This window comes from Notamacropus eugenii, chromosome 4 (genome assembly GCF_028372415.1).
Source record: "Notamacropus eugenii isolate mMacEug1 chromosome 4, mMacEug1.pri_v2, whole genome shotgun sequence".
Lineage (NCBI taxonomy): Eukaryota > Metazoa > Chordata > Mammalia > Diprotodontia > Macropodidae > Notamacropus > Notamacropus eugenii.
In genome coordinates, this window is record NC_092875.1 from 124909446 (window position 1) to 124936702 (window position 27257).

The following is a 27257-nucleotide window of genomic DNA, read 5'->3' on the forward strand; positions in this document are numbered from 1 at the left end:
GAAGAAGAAGAAGAAAGAGGAGGAGGAGGAGGAGGAAAAGAAGGAGGAGAAAGAGGAGGAGAAAGAGAAGAAAGAGAAAGAGAAGAAGAAGAAAGAAAGGAGAAGAGGAAGAAGGAGAAGAAGAACAAGAAGGAGGAGGAGAAGGAGGAAGAGGAAAAAGAGGAAGGGGAAAGGGAAGAGGAAGGAGGAGAAATATATCATGAAACTAGTACAGAAAATGTGACTGAGAATATGCTACCCCAATTGAAATCAATTAACTTAATTCAAGATTAAGTCATTTCATTGGTTTGGCCATTTACTCCACTGATGCAGGTCACAACTCCTTTGACAGCCTTCATGAGCTGCTGCGACTGAAAAAAAATCACTATTCACTGGCAAAACTTTTGATCCATATTGAAACTGCAATCTACTAAAGTGTCCTATTTCTCATCTGGCTTGCCATACCTCTTCCATTTGCATATGTAAGTTATTTTTTTTAACTCAAGGGTAAGATTTTAGATTTACATCTATTAAATTTTATCTTATTAGTTTCAGCCCAGTGTTATAGCTTGTCAAGATTTTTTTTTTTTGGATCACACATTCAGTGTGTTAACATCTAGGTGGCACAGTGGATAGAGTGCTGGGCGTGTAGTATAGATGATCTAATTTCAAATTGGACTTCAGATACTTACAGGCTGGTTGTACAGCTTAATAGCTGGTTAAGACTCACTTCACCTTTGCCTGCCTCAGTTTCCACGAATAGAAAATAGAGATTATAACAGCACCTACGTCCCAGGGCTATTATGAAAACCAAATATGGTAATAGGTGCAAAGCCACAGCATGTGGCACATAGTAGGTGCTTAATAAATGCCTGGTCCTTTTTCTTAGCAGTACCTTCTAGCGTTATATCATTGGCAAATTCAACAGGCTTTTATCTAAATCATTGATGAATGTTAAATAGCACAAGGTCAATCACAGATCCCCAGGGTACTCCATTGGAAGCTTTCTTCTGTACCATTCAATTGGTTCCAAATCTATCTTTTTGTACAACCATCTAGCCCAGAGATGTCAAACATGCACCCAGCTTGGCATGTTGCTTGCAAAGCTCTCCTATGTGGCTTGTACCAGATTAAAACATATTTGGAAAATATTTAATACAATCAATAAAAATAGGAAGACATAAGGAATCACCTTCCTCCTTTTGGCAGAGAAGCAAGGGACTGTACTTGTGGAATGTTGTAAGCACTGTTAAATGTGATCATTGTGATCAATTAGTTTTGCTTTTCTGGTTTTCTTTGTTTCAAGAGAGGCTTCCTTTAGTTGGGTGAGAGGGAGGATGCTATATCCAAAAATGAATACAATGCAAAACCAAAAATAATTGATGAATTTATTCGAAATAAAAATCTCAATAAGCTCCACACTTACAGTAGTTCCTTGATCTATCAGTCTTTTAACACCATTGAAAAAAGAAAATAAATTTAGTCTTGCATGGTATGCTCTCCATGAAGTCATGCTGGCTATTTATGATCACTGCATCCTTTTCTAGATGTTCAACAACCAGCCCTTTATTTATACTAGAAACTTGTCGGAAACTAAAGTCAAGTTCCCCCACCTACAATTTGTCAACTACACTCTTCCATTTTCTGGAATTCACGATATTCACCCTCCTGTCTCATGAATCCATTCTCTTTCTCCATAGCTTTCAAAATTCATTAACAATGGCTGGATAATGCCATTCATTTGGTTCTTTCAATAATATAGGATGCAAAATGTGGGCCAGGCCTGATAACTTGAAATTGTCAAGGACATGTAAATGCACTCTTACTCAGCGTGTATTTGATGTTGATCTGGGTTTGTTTCTCCCATAGTATTATAGGTCATGGGATCCTACTTATCCTATGTCTTGAACTGTTTAAATCTCCCTCAAAATCTAGGGTGCATGTCAGAATATACCTGGCATTCCTCTTCTTTGCTATCATAAATTCTGAGATAACAGTGACTTCTCCCCTAAGATAACAGTGACTGTTTCCATCAGTAACTAGTTCCTCTTGATAAATAAAAAGAATAATAATAATAAAGGAATTGGTTCCAAAAGAGCAGTTCTTCTGGTTGCTTCCTCCACCTTTTGAAGGATAAAATTACCATTAAAATATGTAGTGATCCAAATCCTATCCATAGATGCCATTTTCTTAACACAGTACCTCATAAAGATAAAGATATGAATATGCTAGGGATCTGTAATTTCTGGAATTCTGGGAAGTTGCCTGAGGCATTTAAAGATTAAGTGATTTGCTTAGAGTCCCACAGTGTCAGAAGTGAGTTCTGAACAAGGGTCCTTCCAAATCCCAACCAAGTACCTATCCACTATGCCAAAATGCTTCCGCCATGTGCATTGTACTTATTTATGAATCAATGACATCAACCCTTAGTAAAGCTTTCTAGACTCCTTCTAGCAGGATAATGTGTGCTCACATGAATTGTCAGAAATGAGTGGTAGTCATCAAGTTTGACAAATGCCCCCTGTTAGTCCCAGTAAAGAGGAGGGGCTAGGGCAGGTAGGTGGCACAGTGGATAGAGTGCTGGGCCAGCAGTCAGGAAGACTCATCAACCTGCGTTCAAATCTGGCCTCAGATACTTACTAGCTGTGTAACCCTGGGAAAGTCTCTTAACTTTATTTGCCTTAATTTCCCCATCTGTAAAGTGAGTTGGAGAAGAAAATGGTAAAGCACTCTAGTATCTTTGCCAAGAGAACTCCAAATGGGGTCATGAAGAGTTAGACATGACTGAAACTACTGAACAACAACAAAAATTCACGGCCCCCCAGGTTGAGGACCCCTGCTTTAGAGGTCAAATGAGACAACAGCCACCCACTCCCTTATGGTAAATTTAAGTAAGTCTTTTGGCTTATGCACTGTTCTGTGGCTTCTACTCACCTCTTCAACCATTCCACCATATACAGGAATCCACATCAATTTCTGCCGGATAACATCAGAAGACAAGGGCTTCCAACTCACTCTGAAACTGTCCTGTGATACTTCGTCAATATCCAGATACTGCTGGGCTGGAATTTGTTCTGCAAGCCAAAGTTTTGGATTGTGTTAGGCAGATAAAAAACTGGCAGAGCCAAACCACAGGAACTTCCCTGGGGCCATCGGAACATTCAAGGGTGACCGTGTAGCAGCTGGGAAGCCTTCCCTCGAGAAACATCACAGAGCACTAAGAGAAAGTGCAAAGCATCATACAATGCTTTGCTGCAGGGGCCTACATTTCTTTTCCTAGTGCTCACAAGGAGCACAAATGGGGAAAGCCATTGAATGAACACCACCACCAAGTCTGCTTTTAAAGCAATAGAGTCCCATTCAAGAGTTTATTTATAACTCATAGCATTAGAGTATTTGAGCTGGAAAGGCCCTTAGAAATAAGCCATTTAGTCCAAAACCTTCATTTTACAGATAAGGAAATAGTTCCCCTAAGATGAAGTGACTTATCCCAATTCATACAGGTAGTGAATGTCAAAGCCTGGATCTGAAACAAGGTCCTCTCTCCAAATCAGTGTTCTTTCTACTACAATACACACGTTCACACTACTTTGTGCGTGGTGTTGGATTGTGCTTTTCAGAACCAACTCCATTAGATGGTCTCTCTGGCTCTTTTAATAAAATATTAAAGTTATGGAAACAGCATTCATGATTTTCCCAACTATTTTGTTGCAACCCATTTTAATATTCCCCCATGACTAAAGGAATTCATAGTTGGCTTTATTCCTTTCTGTGCTTACTTCACTGCCTGGTGATGTTATAAGCTCAGAGATCGTTCATAGACGGCATGTACCTCATATCAGTAGATGATACAGAACTGGGAGGGATAGCTAAAATGTTGGATGACAGAGTTAGGGGCAGAAAATATCTCAATAGGCTGGAAAAATAGGCCAAATCTAACAGGATAAAATTTAGTGTGGATAAATGTAAAGTTCTGTACTTTGGTTCAAAAAATCAACAGCACAAGACAGGACAGGAGAGGAGTGGCTTAATAGTAGTTCAAGTTTTCAAAAAAACACTCAAAACCTAACTGCAAAGTTTTACATGAGTCAATACTGTTCATAAAAGTGTTAATGAAGCTGCCAAAATATCCATCAAATTTCTGGCTACATTAATGAAAAGATATTGGCCAAACAAGTGAGATAACAGACTTAGCTCATTCTCATTCAACCCCATAGAGATAATTGTGTTATGAATTCTGTATGTTGTTAAATGGGACACTGACAGACTGGAGTGTGTCCAAAGGAAGGGAAACACTGTTACATCTTAGAGCTATGAAGATGTAACAGGTTGCTCTCAAAAAGTATTTTACAAGTGAATTATGTTACACAGTTGAGGCTCACTCTGGGTATACTAATGCACAAAGATGAGTAAAGGATCATACATAACCCTATAAAATCTTAGGATCATAGACCTAGGGCTGGAAGGGAATCTCAGAGACAATCTAGTCCAAATCACTTTTTTGTTTAGAAAAAAAATTTCAATTACATGTAAAAACAATTTTTAACCTTTTTTTTTTTTTACTTTTTATTTTGAGTTCCAAATTCTTTCCCACCCTTCCTCACTCTCCCCGCTCATGAGAAGGCAAGCAATTTGATATAGGATATACTTGTGCAGTCATGCAAAACATATTTCCATATTAGTCATACTGAGAAAGAAAACACAGACAAAAATACTTGGGAAAATTAAGAAAATTTTTTTAAAAGGTATGTTTTGATCTGCATTCAGACTTCATCAGTTCTTTCTCTAGAAGTGGATAGCATTTTTCATCATAAGTCCCTCAGAATTATCTCAGATCATTTTATTGCTGGGAATACCTAAGTTGCTCACAATTGATCATTGTTCAATATCACTGCTACTATGTACAATGTATTCACTTCATATTATATCAGTTCATCTAAGTCTTCCCAGGTCTTTCTGAAGTTTACCCTCATCATGTCTTATCAAATCACATTTTACGACTGAAGAAACTGATAGATTAAGTGATGTGCTCAAGGTCACTCAAGTAATAAGTAGTAGATCCAGTATTTGAACTCTTCATAACTACAGTTTTTTTCATGGGACTGGTTCTGGCTGAGCAATAAAAAGCAATTTGGAATTTATTTGGTCATTTATTCTAATAAGTCAGCTGAATAAACATGAGAATTAGATATGGTTTCTGAGTATAAAGAAAACAAATAACAACCTCTCTTTCCTTCCCTGCAATTTGATAGGAAATGAGCAACAGGGGCAGCGAGGTGGCACAGTAAATAGAACACCAGCCCTGAAGTCAAGAGGACCTGAGTTTAAATATGGCCTCAGACACTTATTAGCTGCATGACCTTGGGCAAGTCACTTAACCCTGACTGACTCAAAAAAAAGGGGAGGGGGCAATGAGCAGCCAGTCAAGATAATGCAACCTGCATTCTGCGTTCATTAAGTATAATAGCGTGAAAGTAATGAGGGAACTATGTCATACGTTTCCAAAGAGCTGGAAAGACACTGATGTAAATTCTGCCTTCCTGAGATCTAAGCTGATAACCAATTACTCTTGAAAACATTTCAAAAAAGAAATGAAGACTCACTTGTGGTAAAACTCCCCATCAAAGGCTCAGACTGCCCTTCATCATAGACAGAGGAAATGCCAACGGTATAGTCAGTGAGGGCTGTCAAGCCTTTCAGTGAGTATGTGGAAACCCCATCAACTTCAATCTGTAGAAAATAAAAGTCATAACAGTTACACTTAATACTCTCTATACATAGGCCATTTCATTACAGTCTGTGGCTAACTTGGCTGGCTGACAGAGACATAAATACTAGCCATTCTGACATTCCTTCCTGAATGTGGTAGGTTTATTAGCATATATTTCTGAATTTATATTTGTAAGCATTTTGCTAATCAGTCAATCTTCATAACATCCCTACAGATTAGGCCTGGGTTAGTTCCATTTCAAACACAGGCAACTAAAGTGACAGATAAACTAACATACGCTGACTCTCCAACTTCTAGGCTTCGGCTTTACCTCCTGAACTCTGTTGTCTGATTAGCTAAGTCATGTAGATCCTAGTCTAATCAATCCCATGCAATTTTTGTAGCTTCCCAGTAGAATCAAGTTCAAAGAAATCTAAGGAATCATTCTGCGCACAGAATCTTATGAGTATGTGGCAAAGTGTACGGAGTGCTGGCCTTGAAGTCAGAAAGAGCTAGGTCCAAATCCCTTTCTCAGACAGAGTATCATCACTATAATTTTTATCTTCATCTATTTCACCTGGTAAGGTGCCTGGCATATGGTAGGTGCTTAATAAATGCTTGTAGATGGGTAGATGTAGATTTCAATCAATTATTAAGCATCCATTACATGTCTTGCAATGTGCTAGGTAGGGGACACACAAAAAGGCAGATGCGTAGAGCACTGGATAATGGATAGAGTGCTGGACCAGAGTCAGGAAGACTTGAATTGAAATCTAACTTCAAATACTTACTAGCTGTGTGATTCTGGTTAAGTCATTTTACCTATCTCAGTCTCGGTCTTCTTATGTGGAAAACAGGAATAGCAAGAGCATCTACCTTCAAGGATTGTTGTTAGGATAATATAGGATAACCTTTGTAAAGCACTTTGCAAACCTTCAAGTGTCATATAAATGTTATTATTTACCTCTTCTAAGCCTCAGTTTTCTGATCTGTAAAATGGGAAGGATAATAGCACTTACTTCCAAAGATTGTTGTGACATAAATTATGTTGTGACATAAATTATGTACAGTATGTTGCAGATCTTAAAGTGCCACATTAATGTGAGGTTTTTTTTTAATATTCAAAAGTTCTTCACCCCCCCTACCCCCCCACCCCCCCCAGAGAGCCACCTTTGGAAGCAATACTGATCAGTCACCTAAGAGGTGTCAGCAAGGAGAACTTAGCATTTGGGAAACAAAGAGTAGAACCCAAGAGAAGGAAGATGAAAAATGAAGAGGCTTGGCAGTGGAGATGCTTTGGGGGTGATGAGAAGAACAGACCCTATGCAGACAAAATTGGTTTTATGAGAAGACAGACCTATAAAAGATCCATCCCTGGGTCTCCGGCTGAGTTAGCTTGCCAAACTGTTCCATTATTTGGAGTCAGTCCAGGGTGTCTCCCTATAAGTCTCAGGATTTTTGCCTTTCCCTACATTTCCCAGGCTACTGAAGTGCAATTGTAACAACCTGCCTCCTGGCTAGCTCCTAAGCTGCTTTTTCTCCCCGGGCTGAGAGCTCTGCTGTGCCTAAACTCACTATCTCCTAGCACGTTGGCTTAGCGAGTCTTCCCTTGTTCCTATCTATCTCATCTGAACATGAGATCATAAAACGAGAAGGGACCCTGTGGTCACCTACGCCAGCTGTTGGTTGTGTACATTTTTTTCTCCAGAGAGCCATTTGTTAAACATTTACTTGAACATCCCTGCTTACAGCTACGGATGATAAATATTTTCTTCAAGAAGAGATTAGAAGGCATTGCCCAGCATGAGTAGCAAACACTATACACACAAAATGAAGCTGCCTATATATTGATAGATAAGAAATGACTAGTTTCTAATGTGGGAGTCATTTTCAATAACATACATAGCTATCTGTGTATATTCAAACCACTGACTTGTAACAACAAAGATGAAAATCAGTGCTAAATTAGAAGAAAAATAGAAGTGAGAAGATATGCTGCTTAATTGAAAAGCCTTCAACATGACATGCTTAAATAAGTTGCTGATGTCCCCCAAAAAATTGGGATGAGGATAAAAGATTAGATGTTATTGACAGAGATGATAACTATTTTCTGAGGAAGTTTTACTAATGTAAATCAACTGCCAACAACAAGGAAGCCAAAAGAATCCAGAAATCACCACAGCCTGAAAAGATTCCAGACCAGTGGGCTTGACTGCAAGAATTCTTGGGGAAATTCTAGAATGAATCACTAAAGAGACAGTTGGCTAATATCTAGAAAAGAAATTAGCAATTACAAAGAGCCACCTGGTCTTCATCAAGAAGAGGTCATGCCAAACTAACCCCCAGTTCCTTTTTTTTTTTTTGGACAGGATTAGAGGATTACTAAACTAACAGATGAGAACGGGAATGTTGTGGATTGTTTGATTTTACCAAATTTTTGATAAAATATATCACCCTAGTTTCCTGGATAAAATGAATATATATGGATCAAAATCAGGGGTTCTTAATTAAGAAACCTAGAACTTTAAAAAAAATCATAACAATTTCAGCATAACTGGTTTCCTCTATAACCCATGAGTTTTATTTCATTATATAAAGCATTATTTTGAGGAGTTTATGGGTTTTATCAGATTGCCAAAGAAGGTATATGACACAAAAAGGGGTGAAGAGCTCCTTAATAGATGCCACACTCAGAGGAACCAGGGAGCTGGTTGGATGATTGAACTCAAAGAAGGTTTGTTAATGGCTCAAAGTCAATGTGGCAGGAAGACCACTGTGGAGTACCTCAGGGATCTATGTTGCTTAACATCTTTGTCAATGACTCTGATAAATACATAGGAAGTATGCTCATTAAATCTACAGATGACTTTATCCCGATGGGCATAGCTAACACATTGGATGACAGAGTCAGGATCCAAAAGAATCTTGACAGGCTAGAGTGTTAAGCTAAATCTAATCAGATGAAATTCAATAGGGATAAATGTAAAAGTCTTATATTTGGTTACAAACAGCCAATGTCACAAGTAGAAAAATAGAGGAAGCACTATAGACAATAATTGTTCTGGAAAAAGACTTTGGGGTTTTAGTGGACTGGAAACTCAAATGAGTCAATAGTATGATGTGGCAACTAAAAAAAAAAGATAATGGAATCATATGTTTATCCCATATGTATTCATTCTATATATGGTTATATAGGTAAGAATAGAGTGTCCCATATGTCACATATAACATATGTTGAGGCAGGATAGTCATGGATAATGAGTCATGGACTCCACTGGTCTTGGAGTCAGGAATACACTATTTGGAATCCTGTCTTTTAGCTTCTGCATCTGTAAAATGGGGGGAATTGGACTCAATAGCCTCTATGGTTCCTCCCAGCACTTCAATCTATGATCTTCTGACCAACAAAGAACCATATGTCAGAAGCGACATAAAACAGATGTATGAATCTAGTGAGATTCACACATCTAACGAGAGTGAGGAATAACAGGTGGACTCTAGGACTCTGAGTTCCACTGGTTTCCATGTAATTTGAAGAGATCTAAAGGATCACCCCTCAGCATGTTTGATGAGTAGATCTCTTTCAAACCCATAATCCATTTGATGAGTAGGATGGGCTCTACACGTGCAGCTTTTACTTATAACACTGAACAGACAAAATATTATTATACAACTTCAGGATTAAGATGATTTTGTTCCATCCAGAAATTATATATATATATATATATATATATATATATATATATATATATATATATATATATATATATATATATATATATATATATAAATTGTATCGGCCAAGCAATAATGAAATGTTTTGGCTTTTAGTTTTTATTTTATTCCAGTTCTAAGGTTTGGAGAAGATTGGGAAATTGATCCTAACTGGCAACAAAATAATTCATTGTTATGAAGCCATTTTAAGAATATGGTTTGTGACAGAAAAAGTAGAAAACCAAATTTTAAAGGAATTTATGGAGAAAACATAGATTGAGCCTTTGAACAGCATTCAGAAGGGCTAAAACTGCATTCTCATCAGCTTTATGGATGACTTTTCCTCCTAGCTAGGTGGCACAGTAGATAGAGCACTGGACCTGGAGTGATAAAAGACTTGAGTTCAAATCCAGCCCTGGACACTCCCTAGTTGTGTGACTGGACAGTTTATTTAACCTCTCTCCGCCTCAGTTTCTAACACCTTAAAACAGGGATAACAATAGCACCAGAATTGTTGTAAGGATCAAATGTAATATTAAAGTGTTTGGCAAATCTTAAAGTGCTACAGAAATGCTATAATTATTATTGTTATTAACAGGGCTTCAATCTCTTCCTATTACAATTGGAATAGTAGCATTTAGGTTTAGAAGATGTTTAATTTTTGATCATTATGTAGTTTTCCATTTTATTACTATATTTTTAGTATGTATTACTTCATTACTATAAATATTAACTAAATAAGAAGTGAGTTATGTTCATTTGAAGAAGCCCTGAATGAACCAAATATGATTTCCAAGGGGACAATCCAAATAAATATCTTTCTGTTAATAGAGACTTGTTTAATGAATCTTTTCTAATTTCTTTTTGGTTTCCAATACCAAAAGTTTCTACAAGTGCTTAGAGAGAGACTATAAATATACTTCAAGAAACTTTTAAAGACAAGTCTGGATTATGAATTCAGCAAACTAAGTAGCAGTTTTTAAAAATCCTATATCCATTTTCATGTTTCCAGCCTGCTTTCAGGGGAAAACTATTGCCCAGCAGGCACTCTCGAAATTTCCATTCTCAATATTACTTTAAGCAAAAGTAATGACTTTTGAAGGTACATCTGCCTACCAGAAATAATTCCAAAGCCAAGTAAAACCATATTTAACTAGATTTTAGTTATAGAAAAAACTCAGTTATGCTAAACATGGCTAAGAATAAGAATATAAACCAAAAAAAATTTAATACTCAAAAGATTTTACAAAGGTCAGAATGAACTGAGTTTACAGGAGATCCCTAATTCTAGCCCTAACTCAGAGTTTATTTATTCTTACTTTACAAACAGTTATAAACTTTGGTTATCTTTTTGCCAACCATAGCAGATTAGAAGCAGCAGGTGCAAGAGACAGTTGAAGCAAGAATTCATAGCAGAAATTTAAAAAGTGATGAAGGAGAAAAAACAAAACATAAAAAGCAGATATTTGCACTTAGAAAGCAAAGCACTATAGAAGCATTTAGAGTAAGACTTTTCTTTTGCCACTGGATTTCAATGACTCTGGGAGAGAAAGTGAGGCTGACCACTTTGTGCCACTGTGCCTTAGTTAAATCCAATTCACCTGCAAGTCAAGGCATAATCCCATGATGTCACTGGTCCTCTTCTAAATGACAGACAAAAAATGAGAGTAGGAATATACTCTACTAAAGTAGTCAGAAGTCTATGTAATGAATTTTAGAAAGATTGGCCTCCAAAATGGTTAGTATTTCTAAAAAGTTTTTGCAATTTAAGGGGTATATTTTAGCTATCTGGAAAATTAATGATGCCATATAAATGAATAAATACCCTATTATTTATGGTTTGGCATTAACTCTGTTACCATATCTAGCTATTAGCTCAAGTAATTGAATATCCTATATAGAACCAGTTTCTTTAAGACGGTTTTCTAGGCAGTACAAGTTGAACATTAATACATCTTTCCTAAAAACATTGTTGAAATAACTGCATACTACAAGGACTGTGTGAGAAGTGCTTGTCTGAGTTTATTATAATGGTGAAAATCATGTCTATAAACAAAAAGAAAGGAAAGCAATCAAGCTCAACTGTGTCTCCCTTTTAAATTTATCTGCCTGAAGTAGGACTGCCAAGGAAAATCTGGTATCCTATTTTTAAAAGAATTCATCTTCAAACACATTTACTAAGCAGAAATTTTATTTACAAAGAGAAAGTATGGTTGGTATATTAGAAAAAAAATTGGACCTGAAATCACGTGAAAACTGGATACAAATCCCAGTTCCTGTACTTACTAGATATGCGCCCATAGACAAGCCACAACTTCTCCGAATCTCAGTTTCCTCCTCTGTAAAATGGGCAACACAATATCTAAAGTACTAAACCTCACGTTAGGATCACATGAGATAATAAATGGAAAGTGTTTTGCAAACCATAAAATTCTGTGTAAATATCAGTTCATTAAAATCATTATTAATAATTTATCACATGGATAGCACTGTGCAAGCTATTACGGGAGATGAAAAGTTTGAGGAAAAAACTACTTCTGTAATTTATACTGTACATATGTAAAATTTTACATATAGTTGGATTCATGTTGTCTCCCCTGGGTAGAATGTAAGCTGCTTGAGGACAGGGGCTGGTTTTTTGCCCCTTTTTGCATCCCCAATGCTTAGCACAGTAACTAACATGTGGCAGGCACTTAATAAATACTTGTTGCTTGATGGATTGATTGACTGTCTATGATTCCAAGGAGATAAGGTTCTATAAACAATTAATCAACAAATATTTATTGAGTGCATACTATGTGCCAAATAATGTATCCATCTTCCACAGTAATTAAGACTAGAATTAGTTTCTATTCCATAGTATTTCTTTTTACACCTGACTTGAATTCTCCAATGTGAATGTCTCTCTGGGGAGTCTTTTAGATTTAGTCCTGTCCAGGATAAGGGGTACATCTTACATGAGTTTAAAGCTCTAATGAAAACATGAAAATAAAGTCCTTTCAAAGTTGCCATCATCATTCCACAGCTTACCTCATTGGTTTCAGTTCCACTAGCCTTGGAATATGAAATGAGGTAACTGTTGACATTTTTTGAAACAGGATCCCATGTTACTCGAGCACTGTTTGCACCAACATTAGAAATTCTCAGATTTCTTGGTGGACTAAGAGGCACTTTGGAGTAAGCAGGAGAGGAGAGAAAAATGTTAAAAACAGACAAACAAACAAAAACTCAACATGTTTAAAAAAAAAGACTAAGGAACAAGCCTGACTTCCAAAAACTTCTTTCATTTACAGATGAAAAGTAATCAGTCAAATTATTATTTAATATTATTGACTCCCTAGAGCGACTGGCATGTTACTGAAACATTAAAAAATCCAATATGTGTACTAAAAAAACTCAAAAAACAAAATTGGAACCTACCTTAGAGAGGATTATTAACAGTAAAAAATCAAGTATTTTAAAAATAAAAAGGCTTTTGACAAGGAAATGTGGGTTTTCCATTTCTATTTGGTAGGCAAGAGATGCTCATGCTTCTTGAAATTCTTGTCTATCATCAACAATGCTGGCTTTATTCTAATCTTCAACCCTTAGATCTGATATGAATTGATGTTATCAACCTTGAACAACTTTCTTAGAGAATCATTAATTGTCATACATTCCCTTAGCTAATGGAAACATCTGTAACATGAAGTGATAGCTTTCCTTGGCTGTGAATCCTAACTAGAGGGTACCTCCTTCCTCCAGTTCCCTAGTGTATTGTTTTCCACTTTAGATTATAAGCTTCCTGAAGGCAACCAGTGTTTTTTTCCTGCCTATAATTTGTATTGCCAGCATTAAGCATTGTGCCTTGCTCCTTCCTCCTTCCTCCTGGAAGAGGACCAATGCCATCATGAGGGTGATGTCTTGATTTAATCAATCAATGCCTGCTAACCTGACTGTATACATCAACATCTGGACTACTCTTAGAAAAAAGTAATGGAGCTGGAATATATCCAGAGAAAGTTAGATCAAGGGCTTTGAGAAGATTTAGTAGTAATAAAAAAAATAGCAGGCAGCTAGCTGGCATAGTGAATTGAATACCGGACATGCAATCAGGATAGACCTGAGTTCTAATCCTGCTTCAAACATTTACCAGCTGTGTGACTCTAAGCAAGTTGTTCAGCCCCAGTTTCCTCAATGGTAATATATAATAAAAATACTTACCTCCTGGGGTTATTCTAATCCAATAAATGACATATATTAAATACTTTTCAAGTCTTAAAGTACCACATAAAGGTCAACTTTTATTATTAGCTAGAAGACAGGCTAAAATAACTAATGGAAGAAAGTTTAGACACATTCTACTTGACCCAGCAAGAACTGGGATGAATTAATACAAATTATAGGTATTCTGGCTCAGTAAAGGAAAAAAACTTAATTAACAATTAGAGCCATCCCAAAATGGAATGAGCTGTCTTTCAAGCAATAAGTTCACTATCTTGAGGAAAAGTTTTGAGGAGATTCATATTTCAGGTAAGAGTAGAACAAGATGACTTTTAAAATACTTTTCAAACATATGATTCTCTAAATCTATGAAGATAGTGACGAATGTGATCATAGTAAAGAATATATGGTCTTACCAAATAGACACCAGAACTTGGAATTTGAAGAAAGATATTTGTAGGTTAAAAAACGAATTATATTCTAAATTATCTGAGTCCATACATCCTTATCGTCTCCTAAATGTCTGTTGATTGACTAATAACCTCTTAATAGGGGGAAAACTATTATGAATCTATCAATACTTGGATAAGTTTATAGGGCTGTGATTACCCACAACTATGAAATGACTCATCTGTAAAGGATTAATCTCTGAATTAAAATTTTATTTAAGTCCTTATTGAATCTTTGTTAGTTATTTCTGGTACTACCTCTTAAGAAAATGAAATTGATACTGTATTATAGGACTTAGAGTTGAAAAATATCTTAGAGATCATTCAATCCATCTTCCTAATTTTATAGATGAAGAAATTGAGGTTCAAAGAGTTTTAGTGACGTGTCCAAAGTCACACAAGCAGAATATATAGCAGAGCCTGAGTGCAAAGCCAGTTCTCTATATACAATGCCATGTTTCTAGATTTTTCATGTATGTCAAGTCTAATATCCCATAAAATATTTTGTGTCACTGTCAAAAAATACAGCCAATGGGTCTATTTGAATAGCCACTCTAACAATCAAATGCCTAACCTTTTGAGATGCTGTCAGGTAAAATAGCATCAAGGACTGATTAAATGAGATTGATCTGTAATCTTCTGTAAAATGAGGGGATTGGAGTTAATAATAAGTCTTGGAGGTCCCTCTGATCCAGAATTTCTTGCAATTCCTCATGACACAGATAAGACATATATAAAAGAGTATATCAAGACATGGAGATCAAGTTGCTTTCTTTTTTTTTTAAAGAACTATTAAGTTTCATGGTATAATAAAAAGTCCAAAGATTTCCCATGCTAGTCAACCCTTGAATAAGAAGGATAATTTAAATATTCATTTCTAATTTAGAAGTTTGAGTTGTTATTTTGAGGTATCTAGAGTGGCACAGTGGATGGTGTACTGGACTGGGAATGAGGAAGATCTGGGTTCAAAAATACCCTCAGATACTTAACTATCTCTGTTTACCTTAGTTTCCTCATTTTACAAATAGGGATAATAACACATACCTCCCAAGGATGTTGTGAAGATACAGTGAGATAATATTTGTAAACTGATATATGATATACCCTTTAGTTGTCCTAGCTTGTAAAACTAAGAAAACCATTTACAGAAATGGCTTTAAAAAACACATAAGTATATTGGGATAGAATGACCTGCCATATATTTTATTTATTATCAAGTTAAATCCCTTGGGGCTTCTCATGATTTGTCCTCTGATAGTCTTTTCTGTTTTGTTTTGGTTTTTTTCTTATATTCTATTCCTACCCCCATGACGCCTCAGTGAAGCAGGGATAAGACCTTAGTTTCCAAAGAACATGGCAGTAGAATAACCTGTTAGAAGAAATAGACTTGGTTTGTATTGGAAGAACTTGGGGTCATAGATTCAGAACTGAAAGAGAACTTAAAGGTTATCTAGTCCAAACCTTTCATTTTGCAGATGAGGAAACTGAGACCCAGAGTTCAAGAGTCTCGCCTGTGATTATACTAGCAGTAAGTAGAGGAACCAGGTGCCGGATCCAGCATTCTGCCCACTGCATTTCTTTTTTTTCCTTTCCCAAGTGCCTCAATATAAATCACAATATTCTCTAAGACAGAACTGTGTTTCCAACAGTATTGATGAGAGAAGATATTGAATTTCCTTCCAAAGGTACTGAAGGTTTAGTTTGTGAATTTGCATTAGACCTAGAGAATTCCTAGTGAGTCAAGTCAACAAACATTAATGATTAAGCAATTCTACTCATGTTAATAATGGTCATTTATAGTAAGCAAGTGCTTGCTACGTGCCAAGTATTATGCTAAGCATCCTGAATATAAAGAAAGGCCAAAAACATAGTAACAAAAAAAAAACCCACAACAAAACCTCACTCCCTGGTTTCAAGTATATAGTCTAATGGGGGAGATGACATGCAAACAAGTTATATATGGGATAAATCAACAGAGGAAAGACACTAACATTAAGGGGAGTCTGAAAGGGCTTCCTGTAGAAGATGAGATTTTAGGTGAGACTTGAAGGAAGTTGGGATAGAGATAAGGGAGATAGTTTCTGGAATGGGAGTCAATCAGTGAAAATGCCTTGAGTTGGGAGATGGAGAGTCATGTATGAGGAATAGTGAGGGGGCCAGCATTACAGTGAGGAAGTTCCCTCCACTAATGTAGTTAGTCAATGACCCTGCACCAAATGGTTTAGTTAGAGAATACATGACTCATCGAGGGTCAAACAGCCAGTATGTGTTGGACTGAGAGGTGGAGAACCTGTGGCCTTGAGGTCACATGTGGCCCTCTAGGTCCTCAAGTGGACCTGCATTTGAGGACCTAGAGGGCTACACTTGGCCTCAAGGTCACAGGTTCTCCACCTATGTTAGAGGATGGAAAGCAAGTCTTTCTTCCTTGGAGGACAGCTCCCTAGGAACCATACCATACCAATTGTCCATCTGTAAATGTTAATTCAATAATTCAAGAAGCTGGGATTGAATGGGTATGCTATTTACCCATCTCAGCACCCCATATAGATGGCATTAGCTTGTAAACTCCCCATTAGATTATGAACTCCTTTAGGGAAGAGACTGTCCTTTGCTTCTTCTTGTATTGCCCTTCTTAGCAAAGTACCTGGCATACAGCAGGCATTGACTGGCTGACTGAGGAGTTCCCTTAACTTGGCTGGACTGGATGTTGGGCAATGAACACATAAAGTTCATTGTCAGGGATTCCCATACTCTCTTTCCAGCTGAAGACAACCTGCCAGAACTTATGTTACACTAGCTTAGCCTTCAAAAACCCAGAGTCATTTTCCTGCTATGATAGAGAATCACAGGCAGATATTATGTTGGGAAAAGAGCAAATAAATAAATGGACATAAATAAAATGAAAGCACACAAGTAAATATATGGCAGCCTTTCGGTCACATTTTGTTCTGCAATGAAATGCTTACTCCCCACAATTTTTATAAGATCATCAGGTTAGCCAAAAGTATGTAATTCATCATTATTTCACTGCTGCGAGATCTAGTGATAATAACCATAACTCAAGAATCAGAAGGAACATCAGAGGACACCTAGTCCAACCCTCTCATTTTACAGATGACTTGCTAATAATGATATTATTAATAATAATAAAACTAATATTTCTGTAGCCCTTAATATGTGCCAGGCAGGTAGTGAGGTAGTGCAATGGATAGAGCACTGGGCTAGGAATCAGGAAGGCTCAACTTTACGAGTTCAATTCCAGCCTCAGACACTTACTAGCTGTGTGACTCTGGGCAAGTCACTTAACCCTGTTTGCCTCAGTTTCCTCATCTATAAAATGAACTGGAGAAAGAAAGGGCAAATCACTCCATTATCTTTGCTGAGAAAATCCCAAATGGGGTCACAAAGAGTTGGACGTGACTGAAAAACACTAAACAACAACAAAAAAATGTACCAGACACTCTGCTAAGTGCTTTATAATTTTTATCTCTTTTGATCCTCATAGCAACCCTGAGAGGTAGGTGCTATTATTATCTCCATTTTACGATGAAAATACTCAGGCAGAGATTAAGTAACTTGCCCAGGGTCACATAGCTAGCAAGTGTCTGAAGCTGGATCTGAACTCAAGTCTTCCTGATTCCAGGCCTGGCTCACTGTCCTGTCACTGCCCCACCTAGATAATGAAGTCAGACATGAAGGATCAGGGAATAAATAAACTTTAGTATCAACCTACAAAACCAGGGACCAACAACTTGAACATTTTTCCTGGCTTAACATTTAGATTTAGGTAAGTACCTTAAAGATTTTATAGCTATCCATCTGGAGAAGCCTAGCTGTTAAATCAGTCTTGGATATTTCTAATTACCTTTCATTGCCAGTCTATGATCTAGCTACACTGCCCAACTTAACAGCTGTTCATTTCTCCCACCTCTGTACCTTTCCACTGGTTTTCTCCCATGCCTAGAAAGCTCTGCCCCCTCACCTCCATTTCTTAGCTTCTCTGGCTTCCTTTTAGATTCACTTCAAATCCCAAATTCTACTGGACGATTCTCCTACTTCCTTCTGCTTCTAAGACCTTCCCCTTTCAGATTATCCCTATCTCATCTTTCGGTATCTTTTACATACCTAATTAATTACATGCTGTTTTCCCTATTAGACTGTAATCTTTTTGAGAGGAGGAGCCATTTTTCACCTTTTGTGCATGCGTCCAGTGCTTAGGATAGTACCAAGCAAAGACTGACTGCCTACAAGAAGCAATCTTATTTCCTCTTAGATGTAGTGCACATCACAATTAATAAACTCTAAGGAATATTAAGGTTTGCAACCCTTCAATAAGAAATACCATCAGTACTCAGGCATTTGTTTGGAATGTTAGTACAACATTTGATTTGTGTGAACGTGTTACATACATGTCATCTCCTGCCCAGTAACAGGATCACTCGCTTCCTCTCCAAACATGGCATATACGGTCACCGTGTATTCAGTATTTGGCAACAATCCTTTGAGCTGAATATCTGTGAGAGTCTCCCCAATTTTCATCTGAAAAGAACACGTTGTGATTAGCTCATATGCCACCTTTCATTATGAATGGCTGGCAATGTGCAATGGGAAAACCAAGAGTGGTCTTTTGATAAATTTGTAATTCATTTGGTAATTTTTTAATTTAAACAAGATGGGGGTAGGAGGAAAACTGGAGAAATAGCAACATGGCTAGAATGAAACATAAACCATGTGGTCCCATAAATAGCGTGGGTGGACAAGGAAAGAATACAGGCTCTAGCCAAGTGGGCTGAGGAGGCCACCACAAGCATATTTTTCACCATGCTGCTAATGCAGTGTTTCTTTTGAGCCACCTCTGGAAGAGACTTGACTCAGCTGGTTGCGTTGTCATACTTGACTGACGCAATAAGCAGCCCAACTAAATGTATTTTAGGTTCTTTAGAATGTGCACAAGACACCAAAACAGAAAGAACTCTTTAGGTGTCTCAGTTTCATGGAACTTTTTTGGGGGGGAAGCAGAGGTTTGCTGGAGACCCATCCATTGGGTCAGACTTGTCAACACTTGTAGTTTTAGAACAAGCCATGAGGAGGAGTAAAAGCAGAGTCTCCCAAATTCATTGGCAGTCAGTCAGCTGTACCCTGAAACCATTTCTAAGTTACTTTTTTCTTTTATCCTGCCCAGAAATTCATGTGACATTGAAACCCAAATTGGAAAACCGAGGACGTTGGTGCTACCCACACACTCCTTCTGACCTTTGAATCCTAAAAACTTTTGCAGCCAAGCTTGGGATCAGACACAGAGGCTATTGAAGAGATCCAAGACCAAGGATAAGGCAGTGAGGGCAGCCCCCTACCTGGAAAGCTGGCTTTGGGAGTTAGGTCTCCCAAGGCAGACTCTTAGTTCTCTCTTTGGGTCTTGGAAATCTTACCTTTCCATACAAAAACAAGCGGTGTCTAAAGAATAAAAACTTAAACTTTGAAAGTCAGGACTTCAAGGACTAGATTCCAAGGGCGTTACCTCTTTCTCATCCCCAGCCAGGCCTTCAGTGAGAGGAGCATAGAGGATCATGTATCCTGATGCACCAGGCACCGCATTCCATCTGGCCCTCAGACTGTTCTCAGTCACGTCATACAATTCAAGATCCGATGCCATGGGCAAAGCAACTGCAATGGAAATTGGAAGACTTTGGGGTTATGGGGAAATGTAATCCTCCTTTAATTAAGCAGTGGTGTGACTGCTTTTACTTGATTTTTCATTTAGCTAAAGTAAACAACCTCCTTTTCCCCCCAATTTATTTCCTCTTCTAACTCTGAACATTGATGATTTTGACCTGCCTACTTTTTTTCACTTCTTTTTTCCACAAATAGTGCAGGCTTTTTGAGGGCAGACCCCACATCTTGTACTCCTGCATCATCAGCCCACCTAACACAGGACTGGCTCATATTTCTCTCATACTTCAATCTGTGATCTCACTGGCATGAATACTCTATTCCCAATGCAATGCAATCAATCAGCATTTATTGAACACCTACTCATGCTAGATTCTGGTGACATAAAGACAAAAATGAAACAATCCTTGCTTCAGGGAGCTTACATTCCATCAAGGGAGAAAACATATACACAAAAGTATGTACAAAGTAGATAGGAGGTCATTTGAGGAGGAAAACAATAGTAGGATCAGGATGCACTGGGGCTGAGCTTTGAAGGAAATAAATAACAAAAGCAATGTTTAATTCATGCATTCAGGTTTGTAAAGCACTTTATTCACAGGATCTCATTTGTTCTTTCAGTGCCTTGTAAGGCAGGTGCTATTATTATCCTAGTTTTACGTAGAGACTAGGAATTATTCAGAGATGGAGATAAGGTTAGTGCATATTCTGGCATAGGGGAAAGGGGGAGAGGGCATCCTTTGTAAAGGCTCAGAAATGACCATACTCTTTGGACACTTGTCAGCTTAACAATATCCTTTTTTTTAATCCTTCGTGCAATTTATTTGAGATAAGACTCAGTTTTTTGGCTACTTTTATTAATTATTGAAGCTTGGTCCCCCATCTTAGCCTCAAAGAAGTTGAAACAGCTTTCACATTAAAATGGAATAAAAGCAAATCACTTGTGAACAAAAGGGATGACTCAATATCTACAGGAAACAGAAGCAGACGATGCTTCCAAGCACTGTTCTTTAGTGGATATTGTCCACTGAGAACTGACTGTTGTCATCAAGGCCAGAGAATGGGAGACATCCAATTTGAGGTGTTACAAAGAAATCAGGTACCTTGCATTCATTCATAACAACACCCTTCTTAAGGATCTTGACAGAGTTGGCTAAGTGGGACAATGCACAGACTGCTATGCCTGGAGGCAGGAAGACCCAAGTTCAAGTCTTGCCTTAGACATTTAATAGCTGGGTAGTACACTTAACCACTCATGGCTTCTGTTTATTTCCTGTACCACAGAGATAAAAATTGTTCGCACCTCCATTAGAAGGCTGCAAAACAAAATGCTGTGTGCATCACCAAGTGCTATGTATGTATCTGATGGGGTGTGTGGGTACATATGCTTGGGCCCCAATGTGAAAATCACATTTCTCTTTAAAAAAACATTTCTCCATCCAAAAAGAGAAACTCCTAGGAACATTGTAGCCAAATTCCAGAGTTACCAGTCAAGGAGAAAATATTGCAAGCAGCTAGAAAGAAACAATTTGAATATTGTAAAATACAATCAGGATAACACAAGATCTAGCAGCTTCTACATTAAAGGATCAAAGGGCTTGGAATATGATATTCCAGAAGTCAAAGGAACTCTGACTAAAACCAAGAATCACCTACCTAGCAAAACTGAGTATAATACTTCAGGGGAAAAAATAGTCTTTCAATGAAATAGAAAACTTTCAAGCATTCTTCATGAAAAGACCAGAGTTGAAAAGAAAATTTGACTTTCAAACACAAGAATCAAGAGAAGCATGAAAAGGTAAACAGGAAAGAGAAATCACAAGGGACTTAGTAAAGTTGAACTGTTTACATTTCTACATGGAAAGATAATATTTGTAACTCTTGAAACTTTTTTCAATATCTGGGTAGTTGGTGGGATTATACATACACACGCAAACAAACACACACATATATATACAGAGAGAGAAAGATAGAGAGCACAGGATGAGTTGAATAGGAAGGGATCATATCTAAAAAAATAAAATTAAGGGGTGAGAGAGGAATATATCAGGAGGAGAAAGGGAGAAATGGAATGGGGCAAATTATCTCATAAAAGAGGCAAGAAAAAAACTTTTTAATGGAGGGAAAAAGCAGGGAAGTGAGAGCAAAAACATGAAGCTTACTCTCATCACATTTGACTCAAGGAAGGAATAAAATGCACACTCATTTTGGTATGAAAACCTATCTTACAATACAGGAAAGTGGGGGAGAAGGGGATAAGCAGGGTGGGGGGGCTGATGGAAAGGAGGGCAATGAGTGGGAAGCAACTAGAAGTCAACACTCTTGGGGAGGGACGTCAAAAGAGAGAATGGAAGAAATGGGGGGCAGGATAGGATGGAGGGAAATATAGTTAGTCTTATACAACATGACTATTATGGAAGTCATTTGCAAAACTACATATATATAGCCTACATTGAATTGCTTGCCTTCCCAGTGGGGATGGGTGGGGAGGGAGGAAGCAAGAGAAGTTGGAACTCAAAGTTTTAGGAACAACTGTTGAGTATTGTTCTTGCATACAATTGGGAAATAAGAAATACAGGTAATGGGGCATAAAAATTTATCTTGCCCTACAAGATAAAAGAGAAGATGGGGATAAGGGAAGAGAGGGATGTTAGAAGGGAGGGCAGACTGGTGGTAGGGGTAATTAGAATGCTCAGCATTTTGAGGTGGGGGGAGGGGATAGATGGGGAGAAAATTTGGAAGCCAAAATTTTGTGGAAATGAATGTTGAAAACTTAAAATAAATAAATCAATTTTAAAAAAATAAATAAAAATCACATTTCTCCCTAACCTCAAAACACTATCCCAGGCAGTTTCTCCCTAGCCCAAGGACACAGCCACCCTAGCAACAACTGTTATCTCCCTCCCTGCTACAGCATCCAGCTGCACCTACAGAACTTATTAGTCTGATCCAACTATCTACTGAATGAACTGGCTGTGCACTGGGTCATAACGACATTTACCACTCACTGACCAGTCATATGTATCCTAGACTTAGACATACATATACTCCCTTACATTTATCTTGTCTAACAAGATATTGATGAGAGCAATCTGGTATTTCTGAGTCAGCCCTGATGATTGGTTGATTTTGTGATGTTTCAGGTCTAAAACCACACTTTCATGTAGTGCCCCTTCCCTACCCTGCCCCCATTTTCCCATGAATTCTGTGTAAAATACCTGTGCAGTAGATACCAAAAATACATGTTCCTTTAAGAACTGACCACTCCTTGACCACTCCTTACCCACTCCCTAATCCCAACCCAAAATACCCAGTTAGCATATTTGGTACATGTTTCCTATAGAATATCCTATATAAACTTTACCTGTGCTCCTCTAAGGTTGCAGGTTCCCTAAGAACTCTTGCCTGCTGAAAAGTGTAATAAATCTTTACCTTGACCCCAACAATGCTTGAGTCATGAATTCTTCTCCAAGTGACCTGCTTCTGGTACCCCTGTCTTTGTGGAGGTCTCACACCCCTCCTTCCAGTCCTCATCATATTTATAGTTAAATAGACACATATACATGGGGGCGTGTATATATACATATATGTATGATACATAAAACATCAAAATGTGCTTTTTATATATAACACTAACATGCAATTGGAGTTTTCTCATTCTCCTCTTCACTGGGAGAATAGAAGGCAAAGAGTGATACGTTGGTAACCACAGGAATGAAAGGAGGAAGAATGACTGAAAGTTTGTATGTATATGTTTTTATTTAATTGTGAGTATGAATGGACTGAAAATTGGACTAGCTGTGGATGATTGCCTCCTTTTGGGCCCCACCAATCTACAGGTAAGGCTAAAACAAGTCAAGACATCCTGAGCACAAGTTTTCTCATTTGAAATGAAAGGAGGGAGTAAATTCATACTTCAGGTGAAAAAAAGGATTCTACATAACAGATCTATTACCACTAGATATTTCTGTACGTATCAATCTGGAGTGCTGAAAGTTGGTCAGGGAACCTCAGGGAAAATTCAGACACATGCTGAATGAATCAGATGCAATCCAATGCTCAAGTATGATAGTATATATTCCTTTCTAGGACGAAATATGAAACTGTAGACCTAGGTTTTAATTTCTTATATTGGCTAAAAATGTTTTTGACTATGTCTATAGAGGCAGAAGAGACAAATCTTAGGTCTTTATTCCTGGCAGAATTCCCACTTAAGGGAATTACATTAGTTCTACTGTCATTATCCATATTGTTTCAGTTAAGCACTCTTATTCTCTTCCCATTGCCAACAATTCCCTACCACGGTGTGAAAGTGCATAGATATGTTCCTATACAGACACATACACAGACTCACATTCACACACATTTTTGTCTAGGGACTCATTGAAGAGAGCAGGGCACAATCCTTTAGAATAGTATAGCCCTAGGCAGATCAAGTCACTGGAGTAGACAGTCATCTTTGTGGTAGCTCGGTGTAGTGTAGCATGCTAATCTTGGCATCAGGAAGGTCTAGGTTTGAATCCCATCTCAGTAGCAGCTGTGCGAACCTGGAGTAGTTACTTAATTTCTCTGGGCCTCAGTTTCTTCAGGGGATTTGCTCAGTGATTTCTAAGGTAACTTCAAGCTCTAAATCTAGGATCCCATGTTGAGATTTGAGGGATACCATCTCCCTCTAAGGCAGTCTATTGATGATGTCTGGAATCCTACCCTCCTGGCAGTCATTCCTTCACAGTGTCCACAGTTAAGCAAAAAAGTAACACAACTTCTTTGTGCCCCACAGCGTTTTCAATTCGGAAATTACAGATCTATAAATTGCACTGGATGTTGTTGGAGAGCTGTGGATGGAGTATTACTGGGTTATATAAGTATCTGTAGGAGAAGTAAGCATTAAACTATTATGAGTTGTTAACACATTAGCATGAATTAGGTAATCATATCTTTTCCAGCCAAGTGACTGAGAGCATCTCCCTCAAAGAAGGAGACCAACAGGAAAGTTTGAATAAAGAAAATATAGTTTGAGGCTTATAGTGTGATGTGCAAATGGAGAAGAGTAGGGTGGCTGAAGGGGATATGACAAAAGGAAGCAAAGAAGACACTATGCTAGGAGTGGAACTTTGAAGCATTCCTGGCATTCAATCATTTTCAGTCATGTCCAATTCTCTGTGACCCCATTTGGCAAAGATATTAGAGTGGTTTGCCATTTCCTTCTCCACATCATTTTACAGATGAGAAATCTGAGGCAAATAGGGTTAACTGACTTGTCTAGGATCACACAGCTAGTAAGTACTTGAAGCTAGATTTGAACTCAGGTCTTCCAGATTCCAGGGCTGGTGCTCTATTCATTGTACCATCTAGAATTTGCAGACAAACTTCAAAATTTTGTCTCTAATTAACCTTGACTTCAGGTGAAAACATAAAAAACTGAGTTGTGACTAGGAAATTTAAGTTTGGCAAAGACCCAGGAAGTCATATAAGCCAATCTCTCCCACCCAGCAAGGGAATGTTCTCTATAACATCCTTGAGAGGTAATCATAAATCAACTGCAGGCTCCTTGAGGGCAGGGACTGCTCTCAGTCTCTCTCCCTCTCTATTTCTTTCTCTCTCTCTTTCTCTCTCCCTCTCTTTCCCTCTTCCTCTCTGTCTCTCTCTCTCTCTCTCTCTCTCTCTCTCTCTCTCTCTATCTCTCTCTCTCTCTCTCTCTCTCTCTCCAGTGCTTAGCCCAGTGACCTCAGTTTGAATATTTCCAGTGATAGGGGAGCTCACTGCATTGTGATACATTCTATTGTTACTTTGCATGGACAGCCCTAATTATTGGGAAGCTTTCCCTTAAATAAAGCTAAAATACGCTTTTTTGTAACTTCTAATGATGTGCCCTAGTTCTGGCCTCTGAAGTAACACTGAACAAACCTGCCCTCTTTTCTAGATGACATCCCTCCAAATATCTGAAGACAACTCTCAAGTTCCTTCCGGGTAATCCTCTCTAGAAGCCAAACATCTTCAGTTCCTGCCACGGTCCCTCATATGAAATGCATTTAGGCCTCTCACTTCCTGGTCACACTCCTTTTGGACACGCTCTAGTTTGTCAATGGTCTTGCTCAGATCTGGTGTCCTGAACTGACTCTACTAAGCCAGTTATAGTCTGAGCTGTTGTTCAGTTGTTTAGTCATGTCTGACTCTTCATTACCCCATGGACCATAGCATGCCAGGCCCTTCTGTCTTCCACCATCTCCTTAAGTCTGTCCAAGCTCATGTTCATTGTTTCCACAACCCTATCCATCTCACCCTCCACCTCTCTTCAATCTTTCCCGACATCAGGATCTTTGCCAGTGAGTGCTGGAAAAAGTATTTAAGTATTTAAGCAAAAGTATTTAAGCTTCAGTTTCAGTATTTGACCTTCCAGTGAATTATGTGAATATTTCTGTGACTGAATAGCAAATTCAATTCAATTCAACAAGCACTGAGAATTTTTGTCCAGATTTGTGACTTCATTGGTGTAGGGAACTTCCAGTGTGTAGACTGATGTTCCTGATGCAGCTCTACAATTCCGTAACTTAGAGACTTAGAAAGTTGGCTAGGACACCCCTAGGTTCAGTGACTTAACCAAGGTTGCACAATCAGTATGTATCAGAAGCCTAACTTGAACTCACATCTCCTTGGCTTTGAAACCAGACATGTCCACTACAAACTCACATGGGCAGCATAATGACTTAGAAAACCACTAATTAACATTATCTATGTTGTATTGTAATTTTATTTATTTTACTAAACATTTTCCAATTACATTTTAATCTGGTTGGGATCCCTGTGGGCTACAAACAACCAGCAGGCTGGAAGTATGACAGTATGTGTCTGAGGTCAAATTGGACCTCGAATTTTGGTCTTTCTAGCTTCAGGCCCAGTGCTCTATCCACTGCGCCACCTAGCTACCCCTGTCACATAGCAGATGCCTATTAAGTGTTTATGGAATTGAATTATTGAACGGATTAATCAAGTCACTACATCTAGTCAAGGATAAAAACACATCTGGGTAATTTACTTCTCTCAGCCTCAGTTTCCCCATCTATAGAATTAGGATAGTAATAGCACATATCTCAAAGAATTGTTATGAGGATCAACGAGATGACATGTAAAGTCCCAGAGAAATGCTAGCAATTATTATTGAGACTTGAAGGAAGCTAAAGATTCCAGTGGGGAGAAGCAAGAAAGACAGGCATTCCAGGTATGGGGAAACAGCATCAGCAAAGGCTCCATTGAATCAAGTCACAAAGAGCTCCAGCTTGGAACAGAGTACAGAGTAGGGTCAGGATACGTACGTGTCATCTCAGTTCCCCGAAGTCCTTCACTGGCAGTGGTGCTATATATTGCAAACACTGCTATCTGATACTCTGTTAAAGACATCAGACTCTTCAGCACTGCGGTAGATTCAGTTCCATCCACTACCACCTATTTATAGAAGAGTCCAAAGGATGAGATGAGAAATGAATCTATTTTCAAATGTCACCAGAAGTTGAGTCAGTAAACCAGTGTGATCT

At 38.1% G+C, this 27257-nt stretch overlaps 1 protein-coding gene across 2 annotated transcripts in view; it reads right to left on the bottom strand.

Annotated features, from left to right (window-relative positions):
* COL14A1 (collagen type XIV alpha 1 chain) overlaps positions 1 to 27257 on the bottom strand; it is a 248731-nt gene that overhangs the window by 138130 nt on the left and 83344 nt on the right. For both annotated transcript variants that reach the window (XM_072603195.1, XM_072603197.1), the window contains exons 12-17: positions 27039 to 27168; positions 19574 to 19719; positions 18465 to 18594; positions 12434 to 12573; positions 5583 to 5709; positions 2914 to 3053 (exon numbers count right to left, since the gene is read on the bottom strand). In XM_072603195.1, the coding sequence (XP_072459296.1) occupies positions 2914 to 3053; positions 5583 to 5709; positions 12434 to 12573; positions 18465 to 18594; positions 19574 to 19719; positions 27039 to 27168 (813 nt within the window). The remainder of the gene's footprint in view (positions 1 to 2913; positions 3054 to 5582; positions 5710 to 12433; positions 12574 to 18464; positions 18595 to 19573; positions 19720 to 27038; positions 27169 to 27257) is intronic.